Here is a 24,033-nt window from a genome sequence, read left to right as displayed (position 1 = left end):
GATCTCTATTTGTCTTTTTCTGTGGCATTTGAAAATCGCAAATGGCTTAAAATCCAGCTTTTAGAATACGCCAAAGTGTTCCGATTGCATTGTTCTCCCAGCGAGCACCATGACACACTTTTATGATCTTTACACGGAAAAGAGTTCCAATGGCGGGAAAGAAATAGAAAGAAAACATAAACTGGCCAGAAATAGATGCATTTTATTAATTGTTGATGTTGATTGTTAATATGATATATTCAGACAAGCCAGATCCCGATGGCGTTGGTGATTTTATTACTGACCAGTCAGAAGAGGCTGACAATCATGTTTTCTGTCGGCCGTCAAGTGATTATCAAGAACACAACGATCGCTTCAAATTAAAAGGCCGATCGTTTAGTCGACAGTATGCGCATTTATATTCAGAAAGACTGATGAGTATGAGACCGAAATTATCTAAGGCTGCACAAGATAAATGGGGTAATTTTAGTCTCTCGGCAGACTTTTTTCAAAGTACTAAGTCTGTAGAACATTTGCGACTTGTACGCTGCCACTGGCTCACTAACCACTACTGCCACACTCACACTGGCACTAGTACCAGCAGCCGAGGTCCATGGGCTGAGTAAGTTTCCAGTGGTTATTTTACAGGCGGTTTATTTTTGTCAGTGGTGCAGGACTGAGGGCCTGGCTGGTAAGAAACCTAGATAACAAATCTCATCTCTCAACATAACAAATGCAGGAGCAATTCGCACCCGGCATTTGTAAACAAAATTGACAATATTTTTAATCAAAACAATGATTGATTATTGTTATTTATAATATTTCTGCCACACCCAACTACATGTACAATTAAGCATATAATCCTACCTGAAACGGGTACAATCGTCTCGTTTTTAAAATCGAGGCGTTAAGCTGTTACTAAGAGGAAGACTGCCATCTTTTTAAACGATACGCTGCCATCATGAAGGCGGGGCTAAATATAAGGCTTTTATAACAGCCAATCAAAAGGGCAATCTAAAGCACTGTAACTATGAATGGATTTTGATAGCAGTGAATGTCAGACAAAAACAACGCTTCATTAATTTAAATGTGAATATTTGGAGTTATGATAGTTGTGCCACTAAATTGGCCTCTGTAAGTTTAATTAATCATAATAGCATAAACTTATCTTATTTTAAAGATGTTACATGCATTAATAAAGAAATTGAGTTTGCCACTTGGAACTAAAGGCATCCAATCTTAGCTAAAAACAAATACATCAGTATAGGCCTATCTCAGCATTTTTTTGTCCCCCGCCTTTCGAAGAAAGCAAGGGACTATTAAAATTGATCTAGAACGTTCAAACTTGGTGTAGGTGTTTATTAGGTCAATGCCTTGATGGAGTTCGAAGGTGAGCATTTTCTGCTTAGGATAAGCAGAGATAAGTAATTTGATGGGTTGAAATCCCTCTCTGGCCATCGCTGGATTAGCTTCTAATACTTGCGCTTTTGAGGGCGTGTGTCTATTCTTCTCATTCAGTCAAATCTATCCCCAAGCACAGCAACATGACAGCCCTTCGTTTAATCTGGGGTCTTCCCTAAAACTTTGGACAGTGATTTAATGTATTAAAAACGGTGAAAGTGTTGTTCATCTCAAAACAGTATTGTTTACATTATATCCGTGTTGATAGCTTCGTTTGTCACACAATTAGTTTTTCTGCAATATTCTGCTATTCACTGGTTAATTGGGCATAATAAAATCGTGAGTCATGACGTAAGTCGTAATGTTATGTGAACATATTTGGTCCAATTTGGAGCTCTGTTTAAAGCGTAAGGATATTGTTATGCAGTTAGCTATTGGTTGTTAATCAGACTATTGACCAGTCATAATTTGGAACAAGAATTTGCTTTCTTTACAGCAGTGAGTAGTGGGATTAGCTCTAATCAAACAAAACACTGCGAGTATTGTTAAGTTAGCCAGTATTGATCTTCTGAACATGGTTGAATAATGTGCTGTTCAGTTTGAAATTGTGGGATACACGTACATATACAATGGTTTCAGACAGGTATCTAAAACATAAGTTTGAGTATTTGTTTTCTATGAAAGAATACCCTCTACAAATAACAGTCATGTACATGCACATTTATGAATTATCATTTGAAGATGAAACATATGAACTTGTATGGGTGCACAAAACATCTTGCTAATACTTAGGAAATTGTAGAGTAATTTATATAGATCTGCATATGGACTTTGTTGTAAGCAAAATGACTTTTATGTTTTTTGACTTGAGAATCTGAATGTTTTCAAGAATGGTAATACAAGAATTTCTGTTTAATTTTTAGGTTTAGATGTTCCAATTAGAAAATTACATGAACTAGTACAAGGTGAAAAATGTATTGTTATTGGTACACTGTTTAAACATATGGAACTTAAACCAAGTATACTCAAGGAGGTCAGCGAAGAGGTAAGACCTGGGATAGCTTATGAAATATTTAAGCTTCATGTATTCACTTGATGGTATTTCAGCTCAATTTTTATGCAGATGCCAAGAGAGTGGTGTCACCACTTCATCGTGGAATAGGGATAGAGATCATGCACTGAATAATTTTTTCAGAGTGACCATTTTAGTTGATATAATTTATCCTTCTTCTCAAATAGATTTTGAGAAAGAAAGTGTTGATCATTTACTTTTAGTAACATGTGACATATTCACACATATCATTATTATGTGTTTATGAAATAAGAGACATGTTTAAGTCTCAGAATGGCCTTAGATCTATTTTTCTATTCAATGCTAATTCTAGACTTATTTTTACCTTATTCAATATTTCAAACATAAAAAAATTGTTGGTCACAAATTTATGCCAATTTTTATACGCCCACATTTAAATGTGGTCGTATATTGTCGTCGCCCCCGTCCGTCCGGCGGTCCGACGTCCACAATTGCTTGTGGACGCTCTAGAGGCCAAAGTTAATATCCGATTGATCTTAAATGTATACACAGTGTTTAAGGTCATGAGACAAAGAAGCCTATTGATTTTCAGCGATTTCCGATAATTACTACCAGAGTTATGGCCCTTGATCACTTCAAAAAATCTTGTGGACGCTCTAGAGGCCAAAGTTAATATCCGATTGACTTTAAATTAATACACAGTGTTTAGGATCATGAGAAGAAGAATCCTATTGATTTTCAGCGATTTCCGATAATTACTGCCAAAGTTATGGCCCTTGATCACTTCAAAAAATCTTGTGGACGCTCTAGAGGCCAAAGTTAATATCCGATTGACTTCAGATTGATACACATAGTTTAAGATCTTGAGAGGAACAAGTATATTGATTTTCAATGAATTTTTATGAACAGCTAAATCCATGATATTAAAAGTTTTGTATACAAAACGTTAGCATGGGGTAGAACTTTATAAAAACCAAACAAATTCTAATTTTTTTCTCAGTTGTTGCTCTTAATCAGATTTTAGTGTATTATAAATGTTTCATTACCGAAAAAAGTAAAAATATGCGACAACTCTTGTTGACTGCCCGGACGATTTAGCTGCTGTGGGCGTATGTTTTGTTGCCTGGCAACCTATCTTTCTATAAGAATGCCATTTGACTCAGTTGAAAATTCAGTTTTGGTGGCTGTTTCTGGTGCATAGGAATGGTGGATTTTCCAGATCAGTATCTTTTCTCTATTGCTTTTTCAAGATTTGTTGATATCATTGAATTGTTAGTACAGAGTTGATTCTTCCATTTCTGCTGATAGAGAATTGAGTAGTTGTTTCAGACCAGTCAACCCCAAAGTTGAATATCTCACTTATACAAACAGGAACATAACAGACTTAAAACATAATACTTAGCCTCAGTTTATGTTATTTTTGAAAGATTTTCCATGTTACAAGCACCTGTTTGATTTAGTGTGGATAATGCAAACTAGATTTGCTTATCCAGAGAAAATTTGGACTCCCTTGTCTTAGGTTTATATACCATACCCAGGAAATGTATTATTAACATTACACCTAAATGAAATTTAACCCTATTTCAGCATAATTTGATGCCTCAACCAATTCTATCAAAATACACTGAAGAAAATGACATACTCATTTTAGAAGATGAACTTCAAAGAATATTTCTAATTGGAGATATAAAAACATCAACATCTGTTACAGGTATAGATCTGTGTTTTTCTTAACACATCTTATTTCATGTGTGGGAACCTATTGTCTTAGAAAGTTAGAACTATGTATGTATTGGGTTTAATGTCCACTTGACACAAACTAGGTTATTTTGGGACTAGTTCAATTTTATTTCAATAATTTGCTTGCACGTAGGGGTCTTTAGCAGTGGGAGAAAACCCACAAGGTTGGACAGGTGACCCAACTCCTTGTCACGTACAAGCAGGAAATCAAAACTACACCACTTGACTCAATGACGGATGGATTAAACCACTAGACTACCCAACCGCCACTACCAGTAGATAGTTAGATGAACCGATCAGTATCTTTGAAAAGTAGAGTAATTTATTGAAAAAAATATTTAATTCAACAATGTGCCAAAGTTCTGAATATTATATATTATTTTTCATATGGGTCTATAATAAATGAAGGATTAACCAAAAAGTTATATCATTTTAAATTGATGTATTTACAGGACCTGTTATAGCAGTATTTGGTAGAGAACCAGTAAATGATGCAGGAAAGTTTTATGTTGAGGAATATTGTTTTCAATATTTACCAAATCAATTACCTAGACCAATTATAGAAAATGATAGGTACTTTATCACATCATCGTCCTATCAGCTAGAAAATCTATTCCATATTTTAGGCACATACACCCACCTTCCAGCAAATATTTTATTGATATTTTTAGTTTCATCTAAATATATTTCAAAATTATAAAATATAGAATGTTTAGTTTGAAAATATTGATATTAGAACTTGCTGATGCATTGTCAGCATAGATTTTGCATAGTGTTTAATCATTCAGTATTAAAGTTATTGAATTCAAAATAGAGTTACAAAGATTATTGATTATTGGTCATTACTGCAGATAATAAATACTCTGTAAAGTGCAACATGCTTATATTGTCACTTTAATTTAACAAAATGGGCATTGAGGTATTATAATTTTAAATATCTTTATTTCAGGTATGTAGTATTTATATCAGGTATTGAAATAGGTGGTAAACAGGAGAAATTATTTCAACTACAGTTATTTATAGATTTAGTGACGGGTCAACTAGGTGATGAAGGTCAGCAGAAAGCTACATCACAGGTAGTTAGAGTTATTGTAGCTGGTAACTCACTTAGTCAATCAACTCAAGATAAAGAAAGTTTAAATAAGGTAAGGTAATTCTATAGTTACTTTGAAGAGTTTCTATCCATGTTTGTAAATGGGTTTTTTGAAAATATACAAGGTTTACGTCATATAAATTTTGTTCTATTTTTAAGACAATGGTCAATACTGTTTTATGGTCGAGTCTAAATGCTGTTGTTTACATTGCATTTAATTTCTGTGCTCAACAAATATATTTAGCAAATGGCTTACCAGAAATTGCTCTGACAGTAAGATGTCTTGAATGCAACTAAAGCATAAATTTATTTTTATATGTCCACATTTTTTTGTGGATGTGTATTGTCAGCACCCCTGTCCATCCATTTACATTTTGTTTGTGGCCCCTCTGCAGGTCACAATTTTTCTCCAATTTTGACAAAACTTGAAATATAGGTTTATATCCCAAAGATCTTGGTCCCTTTCAATATTGCCATGTATTGGACTGTAACTTCATGGATTAAGGCCCGGGATTGTACAAAAAATCACCCCTTTAGCTTGCGAACACGCTAGAGTCTAGAGGGTCTCAATTTTGAAGAAACATTAAATGTATGTTTATGATTCAAAGATCTTGGTTGCTTTCGATATTGGTGCATATCAGACTTCCTAGATAATGGCCCATAATTGTATGTGAAATCACGTTTTTAGCTTGTTCTCTGTCCATCTCTTGCAAAATGTGGGCGTATCTTGATTGGCAACCGATTGCTTTATTCACACTTTATTGATACATATATAATAATACATTCATCATTAACTAAATTGTTGTTTACATGTGTATAATGTCCTATCATTATTTATAATGGTGTAATTTGCTTGATAAAGACCAAAGAATCATTGAGAAAGCGGTTTTTTTCCAGGCAAAATATCTGACAAAGAAAACTAAAGCAGGAAGTGTTGAAGCTATGAAAAGTTTAGATGATGTACTAGTACAATTAGCTGTAAGGGTTTTTTGGATTTTTTTGAAGAGATATATTTTGCTTAACAGTTGAGAGCCTAAACACACATATAACTAACGTTGGTACGTAATTACTAAGGTTGGTACGATAATAAAATTAAGTCTTGATTATCCATTTTTGTTAAATTATCCATCACCAAATGTATTCAAATCCACTAAATATCGCAGGCTAACAATGGCAACGAGAGTTGATTATGGTCTAGATAAGTTAATTAATATTTAATTAATAATTTAGAAAACATTTCAGGCCTAAAGAAAGACCTGCAATAGGCAGATTTAGCTCTTGCATAATGCATGGTTAAATAATGAAAATTAATATTAAAGCCATGTCATTTTGATTTAAACATGCATTATGCAAGAACTAAATCTGCCTGTTGCAGGTCTGTCTTTAAGCCTGAAATGTTATCTAAATTATTAATTAAATATTAATTAACTTATCTAGACCATAATCAACTCTCGTTGCCATTTTTAGCCTGCGATATTTAGTGGATTTGAATACATTTGGTGATGGATAATTTAACAAAAATGGATAATCAAGACTTAATTTTATTATCATACCAACGTTAGTAATTACGACTGAGGCAGGCCTAAAATAGAATTGCTAATATCTTGGTTCAGAGTGCAGGAATTAAACTGAAATTTTCAGCATATTCTGTTTTCAGCATATTATAGCAAGAACTGACAGCTCTTTATCTAATCTTACCTAATGCCCCTTTAAGGCAACAAATTGATGCAAATGTAGTGTGAACTAGGCAGTGTGCATCAATAGAGCACTCTGATACTCAAATGATCAAATTGCAAACGACAGATTAATTTATTCTGCAATTTGTGTCTATAATACTTTAAAGTTTCCTTGCCATTAGAAATATGATGGAAATTACCTGTTTATACTGGAAGCTGTTGTATATGTCACAAGAAAGTTCCATGTATAAACAAGGTTTCCTAATATTTTTTAGTGCTGCTCTTTGTAAAAATATCTCCCATGAACAAATTTACAATACATTGAATGTATTTAAGATCATAAAGCTTTCAAACAAATGTGAAGTTAAAAAAGAATTTGTTCATTTATATATGAGAATCTTTGTGAGAAAGTTTATGGATAAAAATCAAGGAAGTTTTACTCAAAATAAAAGAGGTTTATAATATGAATGTCATCTGTGAATACTTATGAATATACCATTTAGTATGTGATGTATTTCAGTCCTGTGTAGACGTTGATATCATGGCTGGAGAATTTGATCCATCTAATCATACCCTACCACAACAACAGTTACATCGATGTATGTTTCCACAAGCCAATTCCTATCAAACACTACACAATGTAACTAATCCTTATGATTTCTCTGTCAATGGTGTAAGGTATGTATATTTTACACTGTCAGATTTAGCTCATATTCTACATGTCTTATATATGTAATCATCTATTCAGCAGATCACTTTTAATTAAATAGAGAAGGTTTGGGGCTACACAACTTCCTTGAATAATGTGTTACTAGGTGTTCGAGATCGAGTAAGAAAACCTTCACACCATCACTAACTACTGTTAAAGAGATCAATGTGTGACACAATCCTACATTATAAGTAGTACACACCTCAGTTGTCTTATGGTTTAACATGTGTGTGTGAAACCTTCAGGTCTGTCATTGAGTCAATTGGCATGGTTTCAATTCCCTGCTTGTACCTAACAAGGAGTAGGTTTTCTCAGGGTCCTCCGGTTACTGCTCACTGCTAAAGACCCCTACACAAATGCAAATTATTGAAATAAAATTGAACCATGTTAGTTCCGAAATAACCTAGTTCGTGTGAGTGGACGTTAAACCCTATTTCTCTCGCATTGAAAAATTAGAAATGTGTGTAACGGTCTACTATTCATATTGAATCTATGTGAAACATTTTTAAAAATGTACACCGATGGATTCTGAAAAACAGTCATGGTTTTCCAACTTTTAGAAAACAAATTCATAACTCAGATTGCGTAAATTGGAATAAAAGTAAATACATTTTCTACTAAATTTCTCCAAAATTTTGCCAAAATTTGTATCCATGTTATGATCAGAAGTTGTTGTTAATGCAAATGTTTTTGTTTTTATAGGATATTAGGCAGTTCCGGTCAACCTATAGATGATATATACAGATACAGTGATATAGATAATAGACTGGATATGTTAGAGAAAACATTAGAATGGGGACATATAGCACCCACTGCTCCAGATACTTTAGGTAATGTGTAAAAAATTCAATTATGTAGTGCCAGCCTCTGAATAATGTACCATTGTCCAAAAAATATGCTGCAGCAATTTAAGAGAGACTAGGCAGTTCAGTAATTTGTTTTAAAGCATATTGCACCTTATACAGAAAAGGAAGTACCATAGACATGTTTTGAGAATGAAATGCTATGTTTAAAAACTATGTATTCTTGTAGAATTGTTAGACATGTTTATGCACATTACAGTTTAAACATGCCTTCCTGCCTACAAACTGGGTGATTTGATGATATATTTGGACTAAAGACATTGAAAGTAACTAATCTATCAAAAATTTGCTTCAAATCTCTCTCAAAACATTGTATATAAGAGAAAATACCCCAAGTTATAAAAAATCTTTTTTTAGAATCCAATTTGATCGTTTACTTACTGTCCATTTGCCATACTTATTGAAGCCTAAGTAAATTCTTGGATTATCTTCTGCCAACTTCTTTTTTCGCCGTTTACTTGCAGAGCCTGTTGTACGTTTAAACCCCTCAATGTTCCCAAAACCACCTAAGGATTCGATCAAGAAATGATAACCACCCCCTAAGTTAAGTTGAAGAACAATTATAAGCTATCAAGCTAACAGTTTGTAAAACGCTGACATTTTTGCCCAGTGCTTACCTCATGGTATTTTTCTAGTAAGAATGGGCATCTGCTTTCCATTCTTTTATTGGAAATAACTTCTCTATAAATACTTTCGTGAGAATGTATGTTTAACTACTTTCAAATGAATTTCCAATCTGAAATATACTTTTGAGTGTTCATTCATTTATTTCTTGCTTCTGTTTTTATCATAAGGGGAAGGGGAGGGGCAGCTCTTTTTGCCTCTACTATTGTCCTGATCTTGCCACTGGCAGAATGATTGCTGAATTAATTTTAATGACAATTTTAGGTTGTTATCCATTTTATGAAGAAGATCCATTTATTTTAAGTGAATGTCCACATGTTTACTTTGCTGCTAATCAGAAAGATTTTGAATCAAGAATACACAAAGGTAATTATATTTGCATTTGGCTTTTTTAAAGTTATGGTTAGATAAATCCACATCTTCTAAGAGTTGTTTTAGATATTTTACATAAAGGTAAATGTCACAGACTAATTATTGTTTAATGTATTTTTAACAGATCTATTTACAATATGTTCTTCAGGTGCTGATGGTCAAGAAGTATTATTATTGACAGTACCCAAGTTTTGCGATACAAGTACATGTGTATTAGTCAATTTACGTAACTTGGAATGTCAACCTATCACTTTTGATGGCATTTTGTCAACTGATATGTCGGCTGATCCAAGTCCTGAAGTCGACAAATGAAATTAAAAAATTATAAAATCGATATGGGAAAAAAGTGATAGAAGGAAAAAAGAAACGCTGTGAATGAAGGGTTATACTAACAAAGTGAAGAGCATGGCCATATGATGGGCAGCCGGTGTATACACATTGAATAGTGAATAGTTATAGTGCTACAAGTGAAATAAACCCAGCTTCGGAAATAACACTAATTTTTATATTTGTTGCTGAAATAGGCTCTACTGGTAGTTAAAAGTCCATAGTTGTATCTTTAAGTTCATCTGTTTTCTATTTAAAGCCATTGAGAGACTGTTGTATACTAAAATTGTTCCACCAAAATAGGATACATTGCCGTTACTTTAGATAAATTCCTGATTATTAAACTATAAAATGTCAGATTTGTATGCAAATTTAGAACCTATATTTGAACTAATTAGTTACACATTAATAATTATGAAATGTGATTAACAATCATAAAGAATTGAAAATGACAGTCTATTGTCATCCAGTCTGAATTAGAGGTTAGAAGAAATCTTTATAGATAAATCTTTTAGATAAACCTAAAAATATTAACAAGTCTCTTTAAATTTTTGTATATTACTATGTGATGGGATTGTGTGACACAGCACTATTGATTTATTAGTTGTATAATTTTTGTATATGTGAATTTGTTCTTTGATTTGTACAATAAAAATATTGTCTTAAATGCAGATAACTTCGATTCATAAATTAATGTCAGTCTTTATTTTACATAAATGAAAAAAAGTTGGATCTGAATCTCACAAGGAAAAGGTTTAAAGTAAGGTGCAGTAAGGTCTTTATTTTACATAAATGAAAAAAAGTTGGATCTGAATCTCACAAGGAAAAGGTTTAAAGTAAGGTGCAGAAAAGATTTAATTATCAGAATTATGGTGTTCACAAATTAGGTTTAACTTTTGTATTTAAACATAGGCCAATTTATATGTAGTTTCAGCTTCAAATATACAAACTATTAGTATTACCCTCTAAAGCCTTTAGATATCAGAATGTCTTAATTTAGCTTATCTGACCGTGAACAAAACATTCTTACTCAAGTCTTCTGAAGTGCATATTTTTAACATTTAGATTGTTGTGACATCATTGGAATATATAAAGAGATAAATGAAATTGACTTATATCATGATTTGTTATTCTATTTACATTTTATACCTTAAATAAAATTTATTAAAAATAATACTCTCTTGTAACCTTTTTGTTGTTAATTCAAGAAATTGGACTGTAGGCTGGTAGGAGACACTACAACCTGGGGAAAAAATCCTAAACATAGTACCCCAAGAAAAAAATCCACAGCAATCTACCTTCGGCAATTTTTGTTATGGACAATTTAGTTTTGCCATCCAACCTTAAAATGAATGATCCTTGTAAAACCTTGTTTAAGTTATCCTCAACTTTATGCACTCTTGATGTATTATCAAATTGTAAGTACATGTAACTATAAACACACTTAAAGGGACTATCCCGATTTGCACAGAGTCTCAAAAATAAAAGTCTGAGTACGTTTGAAATTTAAGCGCCAAAATATAGAGGAATGGTGTGTTTACCTTGTCTCAAAAATTCAGCTCACAATATTTTGTCGTTTGGATGTGAACATCATAAATGCTTATCCGGACACGTAACCCTTTTAAGATTTCTGGTCATTTTTTTGTTGGGTGACCTGATAATCGATCCCCATTCCTTTAGAGGTCTACACAATGAATCACCCATGTGCTGTACTTGATAACGAAAGGTAAATTTCACCTACACATTATTTTTATAAGTAAAAATCTGGTTTATCTATAAGCCGCATAATACAGTTTGTGACACCGTTCTCCATTTCCAGATGAAGACTGATAGGTTTAAGACTTGTTTGAAAAAGTATCACAAATATTGAGTTAGTTGCTCGGCCCTTTGGTAGAGGATTTTAACACAAAATTAAGCAGTTTTATTCTCCAAAATATTATCGGGATTGGCCCTTTAACACCATGATTTTTTAAAAATAATATTATTAGCACATCTATTAATATCCACCATACTTGTCTGATTTTGTAGTATGAATTGCTATGGAATTGTATGCTGACGAGGATGGGTGATAGCTCAGTTTTTGTTGGCAGGTTTGTGGTTAAATGTTGAGATCATGGTCACAAATATTGAGGGATGGTTGGTGAGTGTCAAGGTGGTGGCTTTTTATACGCCCACATTTTCATGTGTATATTGTCGTCGCCCCTGTCCGTCCACAATTATTTGTGGACACTCTACAGGTCACAATTCTTATCCGATTTTGACGAAACTTGAAATATATCTAGGTTTATCTCCATAAGATAGAGGTCACAATTTTTATCCGATTTTGTTGAAACTTGAAATGTAACTTTATAACCCAAAGATCTCGGTTCCTTTCAATATTCGCGCATATCGGACCGTAACTTCCTGAATTATGGCCCCTGATTGTACGAAAAATCACGTTTTTTAGCTTGTGGACCCTATAGCGGTCATAATTTTTATGCGATTGAAAAAACCGTTTGAATATACCACCGTTACACCCTAAGAATGGTTGAGTTCGAATTTCGTAAAAATCGGACCAAAACTGATTTTGATGAAACTTGAAATGTAAGTTCATAACCCAAAGATCTTGGTTCCTTTCGATATTCGCGCATTTCGGATAGTAACTTCCTGAATTATGACCCCTGATTGTACGAAAAATCGCGTTTCTAGCTCTAGATGTCACAATTATTATCCGATTTTAAAAAAAACGTTCAGATATATCACTGTTAAACCGTATTTTTGGTTGAGTTCGAATTTCGTGAAAATCGAACCAAAACTGCCGGACAAAATGGCCGCCCCTCGTACACAATTAGTGTAAACATCTGGTATATCAAAGTTGTGGACCCTCTAGAAGTCACAATATTTTGATCTGATTTTGATGAAAGTTGAAATGCATGTTTATAACCAAAAGATCTTGGTTCCTTTCGATATTCGGGCATATCGGATAGTAACTTCCTGAATTATGGCCCCTGATTGTATGAAAAATCATGTAGAGGTCACAATTTTTATCCGATTTAAAAAAAAAAACATGTGAATATATCATCATTACACACTAAGATCTGGGATCCTTTTGATAATCGCGTATATCCGACGTAACTTCCTGGATTATGGCTCCTGATTGTTCGAAAAACCGCATTTTGAGCTTGCAGATTCTCTAGAGGTCACGGTTTTTTTTCCGATTTTAAAAACCGTTTAAATATTTCACCATTCCACCATAATGAAGGTTGAGTTCGAATTTCGGGAAAATCGAAATGAAACTGTCCGACAAAATGGCCGCTCTTGTACGCAAATTGTGTAAAAGTATGCAATACGAAGGTTGTCGACCCTCTAGAGGTCACAATTTTTATCCGATTCTGATGAAACTTAAAACATATCTTTATATCCCAAAGATCTCAGTCCCTTTTGATATTTGCGCATTTCAAAGCATAACTTTCTGGATTATTGCCCCTGATTGTACAAAAAATCGTTTTTGTTTTTAGCTTGTTCTATCCATCTCTTAAAAAATTTGGGCGTATCCTGCCTGGCAGCCGCTGGTTTGGTCTGATATGGGTGGTTGTTTTTTTAATGGAGATGCTGATTGTTGTGGGCTAATGTTTGGAGTGATTTATTGTTGTTTCTTCTGATAATTTAATATTATTGTTGAGAAAGTAATAAAAAATACTTATCTTTCTGTCTTTAATCGAATCTGTGAAAAAAACCAAAACCATTCTCTACAGTTTCCTGTTAGTTAATATTAACAGACACTGAATTTTTGAATTTAAAATTCAACCAATGGCCAAACAGATTTCAAGAGAGTAAATTGGCTGTTAATTGTCGACAGGTCAGGTGTGCACGGTTGACCTGGTGGCTTCAACAAATTATATAATTTGAGTACAGGATCTGCTATCGTAACTTTTGCTTTATTTCATTGACTTGAATCCTTTATTATCTGTTATTTTTGCTGTGAAGATCTACATTTACTGGCATTTTTGGGAAGATTGGGTGGGGAATTTCTTAGAGTGTCAACATGTATCACTATTTCATTCATAATTATATACACTACATTAAAATAATATTATTTTAAGACTTTTTTTTTTTTTTCGTGGTAAGCTTATTTTAGTTTGTCATTTGGTATCACAGTAAATTGTATTCTGTTGGAAACGTTTACATAATTCACACAAGTGCATCACTGAATTCTATTGCAAACTATAGTTTGAATAAAAGACATCGCCAATGTATTAAATCTGTAGTATAGAACATTGTTACTACATTATTTTGTAGGAATCTATAGTAGGCTATTTGTTAAAATGGTTTAAGTACAGTATACATATAAATTCTACAGAAAACTATAGAAGGCTCATCCGATTAATTTTTTTTTTCCATAATTTTCTACAGAATGTCACAGAAAACCATAGGATTACACAACGGACTTAAGACAATAAGTTAGTTCTATAGAAAACTAGAGTTTTACCACCAAATCAATAGGAACCACAACTGACTTGTGAATACGGGTTAGTTCTATAGAAAACTATATTTTTTACCACAAAGGCTATAGAAAACTAAAGGATTACTCAACCGACTCCAGGATAACTATAGAAAACTATAGCTTTTACCACGAATTCTATAGCAGCACCAATGAATCTATACTACTATAGGTTTATTTTTTTCCCAATAGTTTCTTAGAGAATTCTATACATTCTAGGAAATTACACTTGAAAAAAAACTAATCTACCAATCCTACACAAAACTATAGTAAATGTTTTTTGAAGAGTATAGTCAAGTGAAAAAAAAACTACAGGATAAGTTCGTTTTCCTGCAGCATTCTATAGAATACCACAAACTTCTATAGAAACCTATACTTTTTCTATAGGACTTTTCCATAAAGGATAAAAGTTATATAATTGACAATCACAATCAGAATATATGTGCTATATTATTTTACTATATGTGGTTAGGGTAAATAAAACGAAATTGTGTAAAGAAAACCAACAAAGATATTAAAAATCGCCAAGAAAGTTACAGAATCCAAACCAACTTTAACTTGTGCGCATTGCGTCATAAGGCCTGTCATTGGGTCAAGTGGCGTGGTTTCAATTCTCAGCTTGTACGTGGTAAGGAGTATAGGGTCGCCTGTCAAACCTCGTACGTATGGGTTTTCTCCGGGTCCTCTGGTTTCCTCTCTCTGCTAAAGACCCTTACGGACAAGCGAATTAATGAAATAAAATTGAACCATGTGTTATTTCCGAAACGACCTAGTTTGGGTTGAGTGGACGTTAAACCCCATTTCTCTCTCTCTCTCTCTCCGCTTTGTCATTGTCGACATTGAGTAATCAGCTTGCCCTGACGTCATTATTTGCCTGTTAGCCGGAAACAAGCATACTGATATTTAGAAATGAAAAGGTGCCAGGCAATGAAATATAACGCACGCAGCCTCAGGGGCGGATCCAGGAATTTTTGCAGGGGGTGGGGGTGGCCGGTTTCTGAGACAATGTATACCCCCTCCCCCTCCAGCATGGTCTATATCGTTATTTTGGCGTAGGGGAGAGTCTAGTTGGAACGCAGGTAAGTTGGAACAATGGGCCTAGTTCAGGTAATTATGGCCGTACCACGCGCATACTTATATCCGGGTACCGTACGTCAACGAAGCCATTATATATGAAAGTTCGTTCAATTTGTCAGAAAACTCCAGTAATTATCGAAGAATAACGAAATTAGAGGTGAATTTGCTAAATTTTGTAGGTAAAGACTTTTCCTAATATCTCCGCACCTAATTGATCAATACTAAAAAAAATTATATCGACAAAATTGTCTTTTAATGCAGCTTTTACGAGATAAATTGTTTCAGTTTAGTGTTTGTTTTGATTACGTCATCATTGAATATGCTAGTACAACTCCACTAGGGTTAGTTGGAACATGAGCCGTAGGGCACGTTGGAACACTGTTCCAACTTACCCTGTGGTGTTCCAACGTGCCTTTGTCACAATAATTCATGTGTATGATATTTGGGATGTGGGTACCCCCCCCCCCACGCCGCCCTTTATATACTTACAGGTCCAGTATTAAAGATATTGTTAGTCCTCACTAAAGTTCAATTTTATATTTTCTGGTTATACACGGACTTTTAAGGTTTTTTAACTACTATATGTCTTTGTACATGTAGGCCTTTTGTTTTTAATTTTCTCACACTTAAAACTAAGTAAAGTTTCTCACGATTCAACATTGCTGTAGGTCTGGGGGTGGGGGCGATAATATACGACATATAGCCTTGTCCAGATGAAAAGATTAAGAGAAAATAATGGTTTGTAGTCATATATCAGCAGCTGTCATCTCTAATTATGTGTAGAAGACGGGAGTAGTTTTATTCTTAATTATTATTAAACGTATTAAACTTGTTTACGGAGGGAACAAGAAAAATCAAAAGAATCGAACTTTAAAAAAGTTTAAAAAGTGAAAAAATGCCTCGCTTTTACGGCCAGAAAAACTGGTTCATCTATAGGTGACTGTGCATGTATTGTGTGTGATGATGTGTGGCGCAATATTAAACCTCGAGAGAAGTGATCTGTCTGCGTGGGAGGATGCGGCGGTTGGTCCCATACGGCGTGCGTCGATTCAGAGCCATATTGCAAGTGCAAACTATGTAATTACACAATTGTCATAGTCATAATTTTTAGGATTGCCCCCCCTTCCTTTTTTATTATTTTGTTTATTCTTCCTTCGATATAGATAGTTTACGTATTTGTTGATATTTGGCTCAAAAACTTTGAGATAATCTTCGTAATGTCGCCGAAATAAATCAGTAATTGTCTTCCATAAGTGTTTTGTTATTATTCTATACATTTGCTTTTGTTGTACATATCGAAACTACGCTTTTACTGATCAATACTATTTCATATTCGAATGTTCCAACTTACCTTCTCAGTGTTTCAACTTACCCATTTCGACGGGTAGGTTGGAACACCTTGACCTGTAGGTCAAAATCTCCCCAATCTCTGGCCCCTATTCCATTAGAAATGTGATATTTGCATTTTTGTACGAGGGAGTGAATAAACTAACTACACAACAAAGCTCATTATCTTCGTTTAGTTAGTTATAAACTTATATGCTAAAACGTGTAAAAAGTGTTCCAACTATCCCGGCTCTCCCCTATATACATACACATTGAGCTTTTTAAACATTCAACACCTCGTTTGACGTCAATTTTTATTATGAATTAATACAGTGGGTCAATTCAAGTCCCGGGTTACGCCTGTGTAAAGGTTGTGTTCTAGTGGTGTATAACTGGTGTTCTTTTTAGTGCCTTAACATGAGCCTCTCGATTTAGCACCAGCTAGTGTTTACACCAGTGTCTAAACTAGTTTAATACCAGTGTTAACACTGGTAGGGGAAAAAATATAAAACTATAGTGTTATTTTTAAATGTTACACTTTGTTTTTGTGTTCTGTTCTAACGCATTCAATTCTTTGCATGAGCTGGCCAACTAAAAAAAAACACCAAAAGAAAGGTAATTGGGGGAAACTAACCGCTTCCAGGAAGTTAAGTAACTAGGGTCTATTTTGAATTTTTGTAGTCTCATTTGATTATTATTCAGTCGAAATTTCCTAAAATTTCTCGTAAATTAGTAGGTCTGCGATCGACATATTCTTTGTCTTACGTTTTGGCAGTAGGCTATATGGAAAAAAAATCATTTTAAGCCTTAAAACTAAATCTAAGAACCGTAAAAGAAATTCCCTTCTTGTCGTCTGCTCTTTTACACCAGTGTTGTAATAAACGACTTGAACTGAGATTTTTTTAACACCAGTGCTACACTGATCTAACTGGTGTTAGACACTACACCACCTTAACCCAGGACTAGAATTGACCCAATGACATTGTGATTCAATTTCATGGATGCAAAGCATTAATTGTGACATCAAATAATGTCTATATCATTATCTCGTGCTCTGAGTGCCCACCCTGTCCCACATCTGACGATAAAGGATAAAGCACACGACCGAGAAACTTTTCTCATAAAAAGTGTTGATTTACAAAAATAATTCTGGATCGGCCCCTGAGCCTAGCTATGTCATCCCACCAGTCCACAACACTTTTGTTACGTACATATTCTTTTGTATGGGTAATGGAAGAATCGACAGACACGAAAAAATGGCCAATAGTAATAAACCAGTCAATTTGATGATAACTTTAGCCTCAGTAGGCTTCGAGTTAGTCTCAGAAACAACGGACGACGGACGGGGGTGCATGACGATAATATATTAAGTTACATGTAAATTTATAGCACGGCTTTCGTGAGTTAACAGAAAAAAACAAAGGAAGATTTCCCATAAATTGTTTCAAGAACAATTAAAGAGTTGACACTTAAAAGTTAATCTAAAGTGTGTTTATGTAGTGTAACTGGAAACAGTTCAAAAAATCTTGTTCGAGTAGTACTGTCAGATAAAATAATTGTCTAAAAAAAATTATTTTAAAAACAGAAATTTCTTCTATAAACGAATGAATGAATAAATATATTTTATATTGAATTATAGGCAATCTATGGTGGGAGATACACAATAAAATATTTGTATTTTATTCGAGTGAGCACTACAAGATTTTAACGTACATGTATAATTTGAATGAATGAATAAAACGCGCCAGTTTTTAAACAAATATTTAGAATATGCACATATGGCATGCGCATTTCGCATAAGGTGTCAAAATATTCGGGCATTGCTGGTAATCAACGAACTACTCCATAAATGAATGATACTACTGTATCAATCATTATATAATTAGACAATATAAATAGTAATCACAGCATGTCAGCTTTTATTCCTTAGTGTAATGTAATATGTTAATCTAATTGACCAGTTAATTGATAATCCGATGATCGCATTAGGAAGATAAAGGTTACATTAGCACTCCAACAGTTAAAGTCTAATAATTTTCGTTACCATGGTTATGAACAGATGGGATTGATATACAATATAGCCCAAGCATAATATGTAAAACTCAGTCTATACTTAAGGTGTGCTGTCTAGCTAGACTTTGTCTTCGTGTGGATTCTGACAAAATGGTCGAGTTACATTTTCATTTTGTCGGCGATGATGGATTCTTTGAATCTAAATGTATTTCCAACAGTGTTTTAACCTATGAATGTCAAAGGTGTTTTTGTTTATTGGAATATAAGAACCAGTATCACCGATGTCCAGTACAACTGGATGTAGAAGATGAAGGATTTTGTGATGATATGGAAAGACTTGCTAGAACTCTACGGCGTTTGAGAAATTGGTATGTGCGTGAATGGAGAGACGACGATGATTATGCTTAAGGTGTCAATTTTAATGGACAATTCGATGTCATAAGCGAGTTTATCTAAGATAAAAGTTATGGGGTGCATGGTATTTACAAAGAGAGTGCATCTTCAACAAACATTATTTATCCTTACAAAATAACTTTGATACTGGGCACAAATTTGTGACGAACAGATGTTCAAGAATATCACTGTACAGACAGTAGCATGCATGTATGGGACAAGGGGTCCAGTAGTAATGGTGTATTATGTAATACTACTATGAATAATGCCATCAAACTGTATTATTTATTATATTTATTAATTTGTATGTAATGCAATTTTAATATATTATGTACTATAATTTTGTTGATAGTTGTTAAATTTGATGCAATAAATGTTATTTTGAATCAATTTCACTGAAATATTTATTTGGAGTTTGATGATCAATAGAGCTAAAATATGTACCCTTGAGACCTACAAATTTTTAATGGTTCTACATACTTTCTTCATGTATGTAGTTATAACAGAAAAGGTGTATGTATTATTCCATGTCTGTTTGTATCTGCATTTTTTTTTACAACATGGTAGCATTTTTATGCACTTCCATCAATTTCCAAATGGTAAACACTACATTATCGCACAGTCTGAATGACACATATAAGGACGTATGCCATATGTTAGTAACCAATACACTTGAATTCTTTAGCACGTCTATACTTGGCTTTCTACTAAATTTCACATATACGGTTACTCTTAAGATTTTTCCTTCTATGTGCCTACATTTAGATTTCCTGTTGCACACAGGCGATCATGACTCACACTTAGTAGTATTATACATTTGGGAAATAATTCATTTTTCATTTAGAGTGATGTCTGTATCACTACAGGTCCGGGACTGTACAGAGCAGTGGATGCTTACGCCTAGCCCCTGGGGATACATTTACTTGATCTGATGTGTACGTTTGATGTTTGCGATGTTTGGTCAGTAGATTTGTCTTGTGTGTTTGTGTGTAGTGCAGTCCCCCTGCACTTACTTACTGGATTGGGGGAGGTTCATCATTTACTTTTCCTGTTAAGATATACTTCAGGCTATATAATTTTTGCCAGCAGTAAGTACTGAAATAATAACAGGGTTGATCAGGCTTTGATTTTGGATGAATTATACATTTAATGCCTGTAATTTATCATGCAACCATATAAGACCACCTCTTCTGATGCAGGTCAAAATGCATTCGACCATTCCATTTCAGGAGTTGGCTCCACCTTTAAATTACAGAGTTTTATCAAGTAGATACAATCTGATAAGAAATATAGATATTTTATTTACATATTTACAAACATGATGAAATGTTCACAAATAAAAATATGGTGTCAAATTAAATCTCAAGAAAACATAGAAGCTGAGAAATAAAGACAAAATTAGCAAACATAAATGTAGATGTGTATATTCATATTGCAACAATACATAGGAAAAGTAAAGGTAATTCCAAGGAATTTTTGCCAGGTAAAGTGCATGGTATATTTTTGTAGTTTACACAATTATAAGTGGAGGTAATAAAAGTAATGAGCACTGATCACATGTTCTCAACTTTTCTCACATTGCTCCTTTTGAAATTCATCTGAACCTCATATTTACTACAATTTCATTCAATATTTTCAACACTTTAAAGATTCATATCTGGAGCATGAAAAACAATTCTGGGATTGCAAAGCAATTCATTTCACATATTAATGCTTCAATCAGTTTTTTTATACGTAACCATTGCATCTACTTTGTGTATTGTCGTAGTAAATGAACGTAATCGAACTTCATCTGAGTTGACAACAAAATGAGGTCCGGATTCTCCCCAACTCTCAGGTACATCTAAATCTTTATCTGTGTAAACCAATATATCAAATGAACCTGAAATCATATGAAAGGATTGTGAATTAAGATGAAATACAATGTACATGCAAACCAAATGATGGTAGTAAGAAACTAGAAAAAATTGAGGTTAGAAAAAGACCACTAGAAATGAATTTTGTTGTCTCCCTTTCTCTGTCTCATCCCTCTCTGTTGAAATATTTTGCGGAACACAACAGATTTGACCTGATGTACTGGCAAGACATAATATAGCTGAAATTTGAATTTTGGTATGATTGTTGGCTGCATATTTACAGACACAAGAAAATCAACAACCTCCATGGGCCTGAAGGCCATAACAACTTTACTTTATTATGCAAACGATAAAAAATCAAATCAGTACACATGACCATATGGCACACATTCAGACAAAGCACAGTCAGCGACGAACAGTGTCAACAATGAAGTCATGTTGACCCCTCATGTAGAAGTGTCACCTGTGGCAATTATAAGTTAGTTTCAGGTTGGTAGTTTGAGGGTATCTAAACCTTTGGGCGACTACTCCGGTACTCATGACCAAAAACAACAACGGTATAAGTTCGGTGTGCAGTTTTACTTGCCCAAGCTTTTTCAAAAACACATTTTATACCCCATGTCTGCATTATAAATGGTGATTTGCAACATTCCCATTTTGTCAATTTTGTTTGTGTGATCTGTGTCGCATTTGCGATTGTGAAAACAACATTCTCACGTGTTATGATCCTGATCTGATGTTGTTACATTAAGTTACATTAAACCGTATCTTTTAAATAAGATTAATAAACATTATTAAATATTACATTTTCATAGTAATCCTGTTAGAATTAATGAGTAATAAAGAATGGTGCTAAAATCCTTTCTCATTCATTATTTCTGATTTTATATAAAATACTTACACGCTGTTTCAAGAAGAGGTAAAAATGTAACCGAAGCTGTTATCTGTCGTATAACTGACTTAATTCCTTCTTTTATTTCCTTTTCAGATTTATTTCTTTTCCTAAATATAAATAACATAAAACTGTAAATCCCATTGTTATATTTCCATGTAATATTTAACACAGTGAATTTTTGTTTGCATTAATTTCCCGTGTCAGAATAACAGACAAAAATATACCACAAATACTTGTTGATTTTTTTAAAATGAATACGTACGTATCAGCTGTAACTGTTTTGTCACATTCAATATCAAATTGCCATCTTTCCATAACTTCATTTGTATGAACACTTTTAACAACAACAACTAGTTTTTGCACTGTCATATTCATCAACCATTCTGAAATAATAAAAACATTGTACTTTGAAAGCTCAATTCACATGTCTATATTTGATTATGACAGACGAACAGGTGTACACCAATTTTCTTTTCAACTCAACTTTCTTGATTTTGTGTACACCAATTTTCTTTTTAACGCAACTTTCTTAATTAGGTGTCAATAGTTACATTTCACTTGGGAGTGGGATATATATGCATCATATTTAAAGATTTTTTTAGAGATTGTGGTATAGATTTATTTCTAGACAGATGTACCTCTAATTTGACTAATAACATTATCAATGTATTCTTTTAATTGTTCATCTGTTGATACTAGTAGTGTCAGACCATAATCTTGAACTCTGGTAAAAGATTCTGGAGGATAAATACCCCTTTGATATAATATACTGTTTATTCCATAATCTGAAAACAAAAATAAGACTATATATTTATTAGACTACAAAATTACAATAATAGCCAAATGTCAGTCATGTGTAAGCTTAACAAAGTTCAATAAAGGTGTATGCAGGTGACTTGGGCGATGGCTGATTGCAACCTGGCCGATTGGGCCATACATGTATTTGAACCTGACTGGGACAATATTATTGGGTGATTGGGATCCTGACAAGGGTCATAATATGTGTTGAAAATTTTGCAATTGAACCTAATTTTACTTGTGCAAAGCCTTGAATAGTGTATCAATAGTAGCCGTGAATTAGACAATTAAATCACGGCTACAAATATTGCAGCTACATGCAGATGTAGATCAGTAGATGAGAACTGATGGTCCCATCCCCAAACTTATGGAATGAGCCAATAATATTATAGCCCAGAGAGCTATTAGTATAAGTACCGGTATAGCCAATACACCAGCTGAATCATTAGGCATTTTTATCGACTTGCCAAATCGATTTGAATTTTAAAGTAAAGTCTTTACTGAGTGCATTAAATGCGCTGATTAGCTTCAACAAACAATTCTTGTGGCTAGACATGACATAGTTGAAAAAACACATGATCACCGGATTAAATCGCACCTAGGCCTACATGTAGCCTAGCGTGATTTGGCGATTTGTGGTAGGCCTAATCGTAAATCGGTGTCCATAAATTCATCAATTAGGGTAATCGATTTGAATTAGATGGACATTTAAAGATGATAATTAGATTGAATGCAAATCACTTTGGCTAATCAGTGGTCGATAAAAATGCCTATTGTCACAGGTTTTCATATCATTATCAGAGTGAGAGAGAGAGAGAGAGATGGGGTTTAACCTCCACTCGACACAAAACAGGTCATTTCGGGAGTAACATATGGTTCAATTTTATTTCAGTAATTCGATTGCGTGTAGCCGTAGAGGGGTCTTTTTACTTCCTAGCAGTGGGAGGAAACCGGAGGACAGACCTAGCTTACTCGGACTCCGTGTCACGTACAACCGGGGAATCGAAACCACGCCAGTTGACTCAATGAAAGACCTTATGATACTGCACGCACGCGCTAACCATTCGGCCATCCAATCCCCACTTTCATGTCAAAATAAAGAAAAAAAAAAAAATTAAAATGGCCAACTAAATAAATATGAAAACAAAACCCTCAAATTGATCATAATATAGGCTGTACATTTTAAAACATTGAAGATATTACTTTACAACACAGTGCATTTTATAATGCAAATTCATACGCATTTTAATTCTATACAGCGATACTTACTGAAGAATTCAGTAACAAGTTTTGTAGATCCTTTCAATGTTATTGCATTTTGTGTTTTCAAACCCGCCATATTTAAATTCCCGCACCGGAAACGAGAATTACACGAGTG

General features: G+C 33.8%; 2 protein-coding genes across 2 annotated transcripts; one reads left to right on the top strand and one right to left on the bottom strand.

Annotated features, from left to right (window-relative positions):
* The first annotated feature begins 76 nt into the window (after window positions 1-76).
* On the top strand, window positions 77-9,984 carry LOC126810319 (DNA polymerase delta subunit 2). The gene is made up of 10 exons (XM_050535320.2): window positions 77-459; window positions 2,304-2,425; window positions 4,001-4,124; window positions 4,606-4,726; window positions 5,103-5,298; window positions 6,144-6,224; window positions 7,443-7,600; window positions 8,334-8,461; window positions 9,383-9,484; window positions 9,639-9,984. Exons 1-10 carry the CDS (start codon window positions 216-218, stop codon window positions 9,800-9,802), a joined length of 1,440 nt encoding a protein of 479 aa, XP_050391277.1. The 5' UTR covers window positions 77-215; the 3' UTR covers window positions 9,803-9,984.
* Window positions 9,985-20,433: 10,449 nt separating this feature from the next.
* LOC126809846 (mitotic spindle assembly checkpoint protein MAD2A) lies at window positions 20,434-24,014 on the bottom strand. Its single transcript, XM_050534658.2, has 5 exons — window positions 23,925-24,014; window positions 22,496-22,642; window positions 22,120-22,240; window positions 21,864-21,964; window positions 20,434-20,988 (listed from the first exon to the last, which is right to left on the bottom strand). Exons 1-5 carry the CDS (start codon window positions 23,992-23,994, stop codon window positions 20,822-20,824), a joined length of 606 nt encoding a protein of 201 aa, XP_050390615.1. The 5' UTR covers window positions 23,995-24,014; the 3' UTR covers window positions 20,434-20,821.
* Between the last annotated feature and the right edge of the window lie 19 nt (window positions 24,015-24,033).

This window comes from Patella vulgata, chromosome 2 (genome assembly GCF_932274485.2).
Source record: "Patella vulgata chromosome 2, xgPatVulg1.2, whole genome shotgun sequence".
Classification (NCBI taxonomy): Eukaryota; Metazoa; Mollusca; class Gastropoda; family Patellidae; genus Patella; species Patella vulgata.
This window is presented reverse-complemented; position numbering and strand designations above follow the sequence as displayed.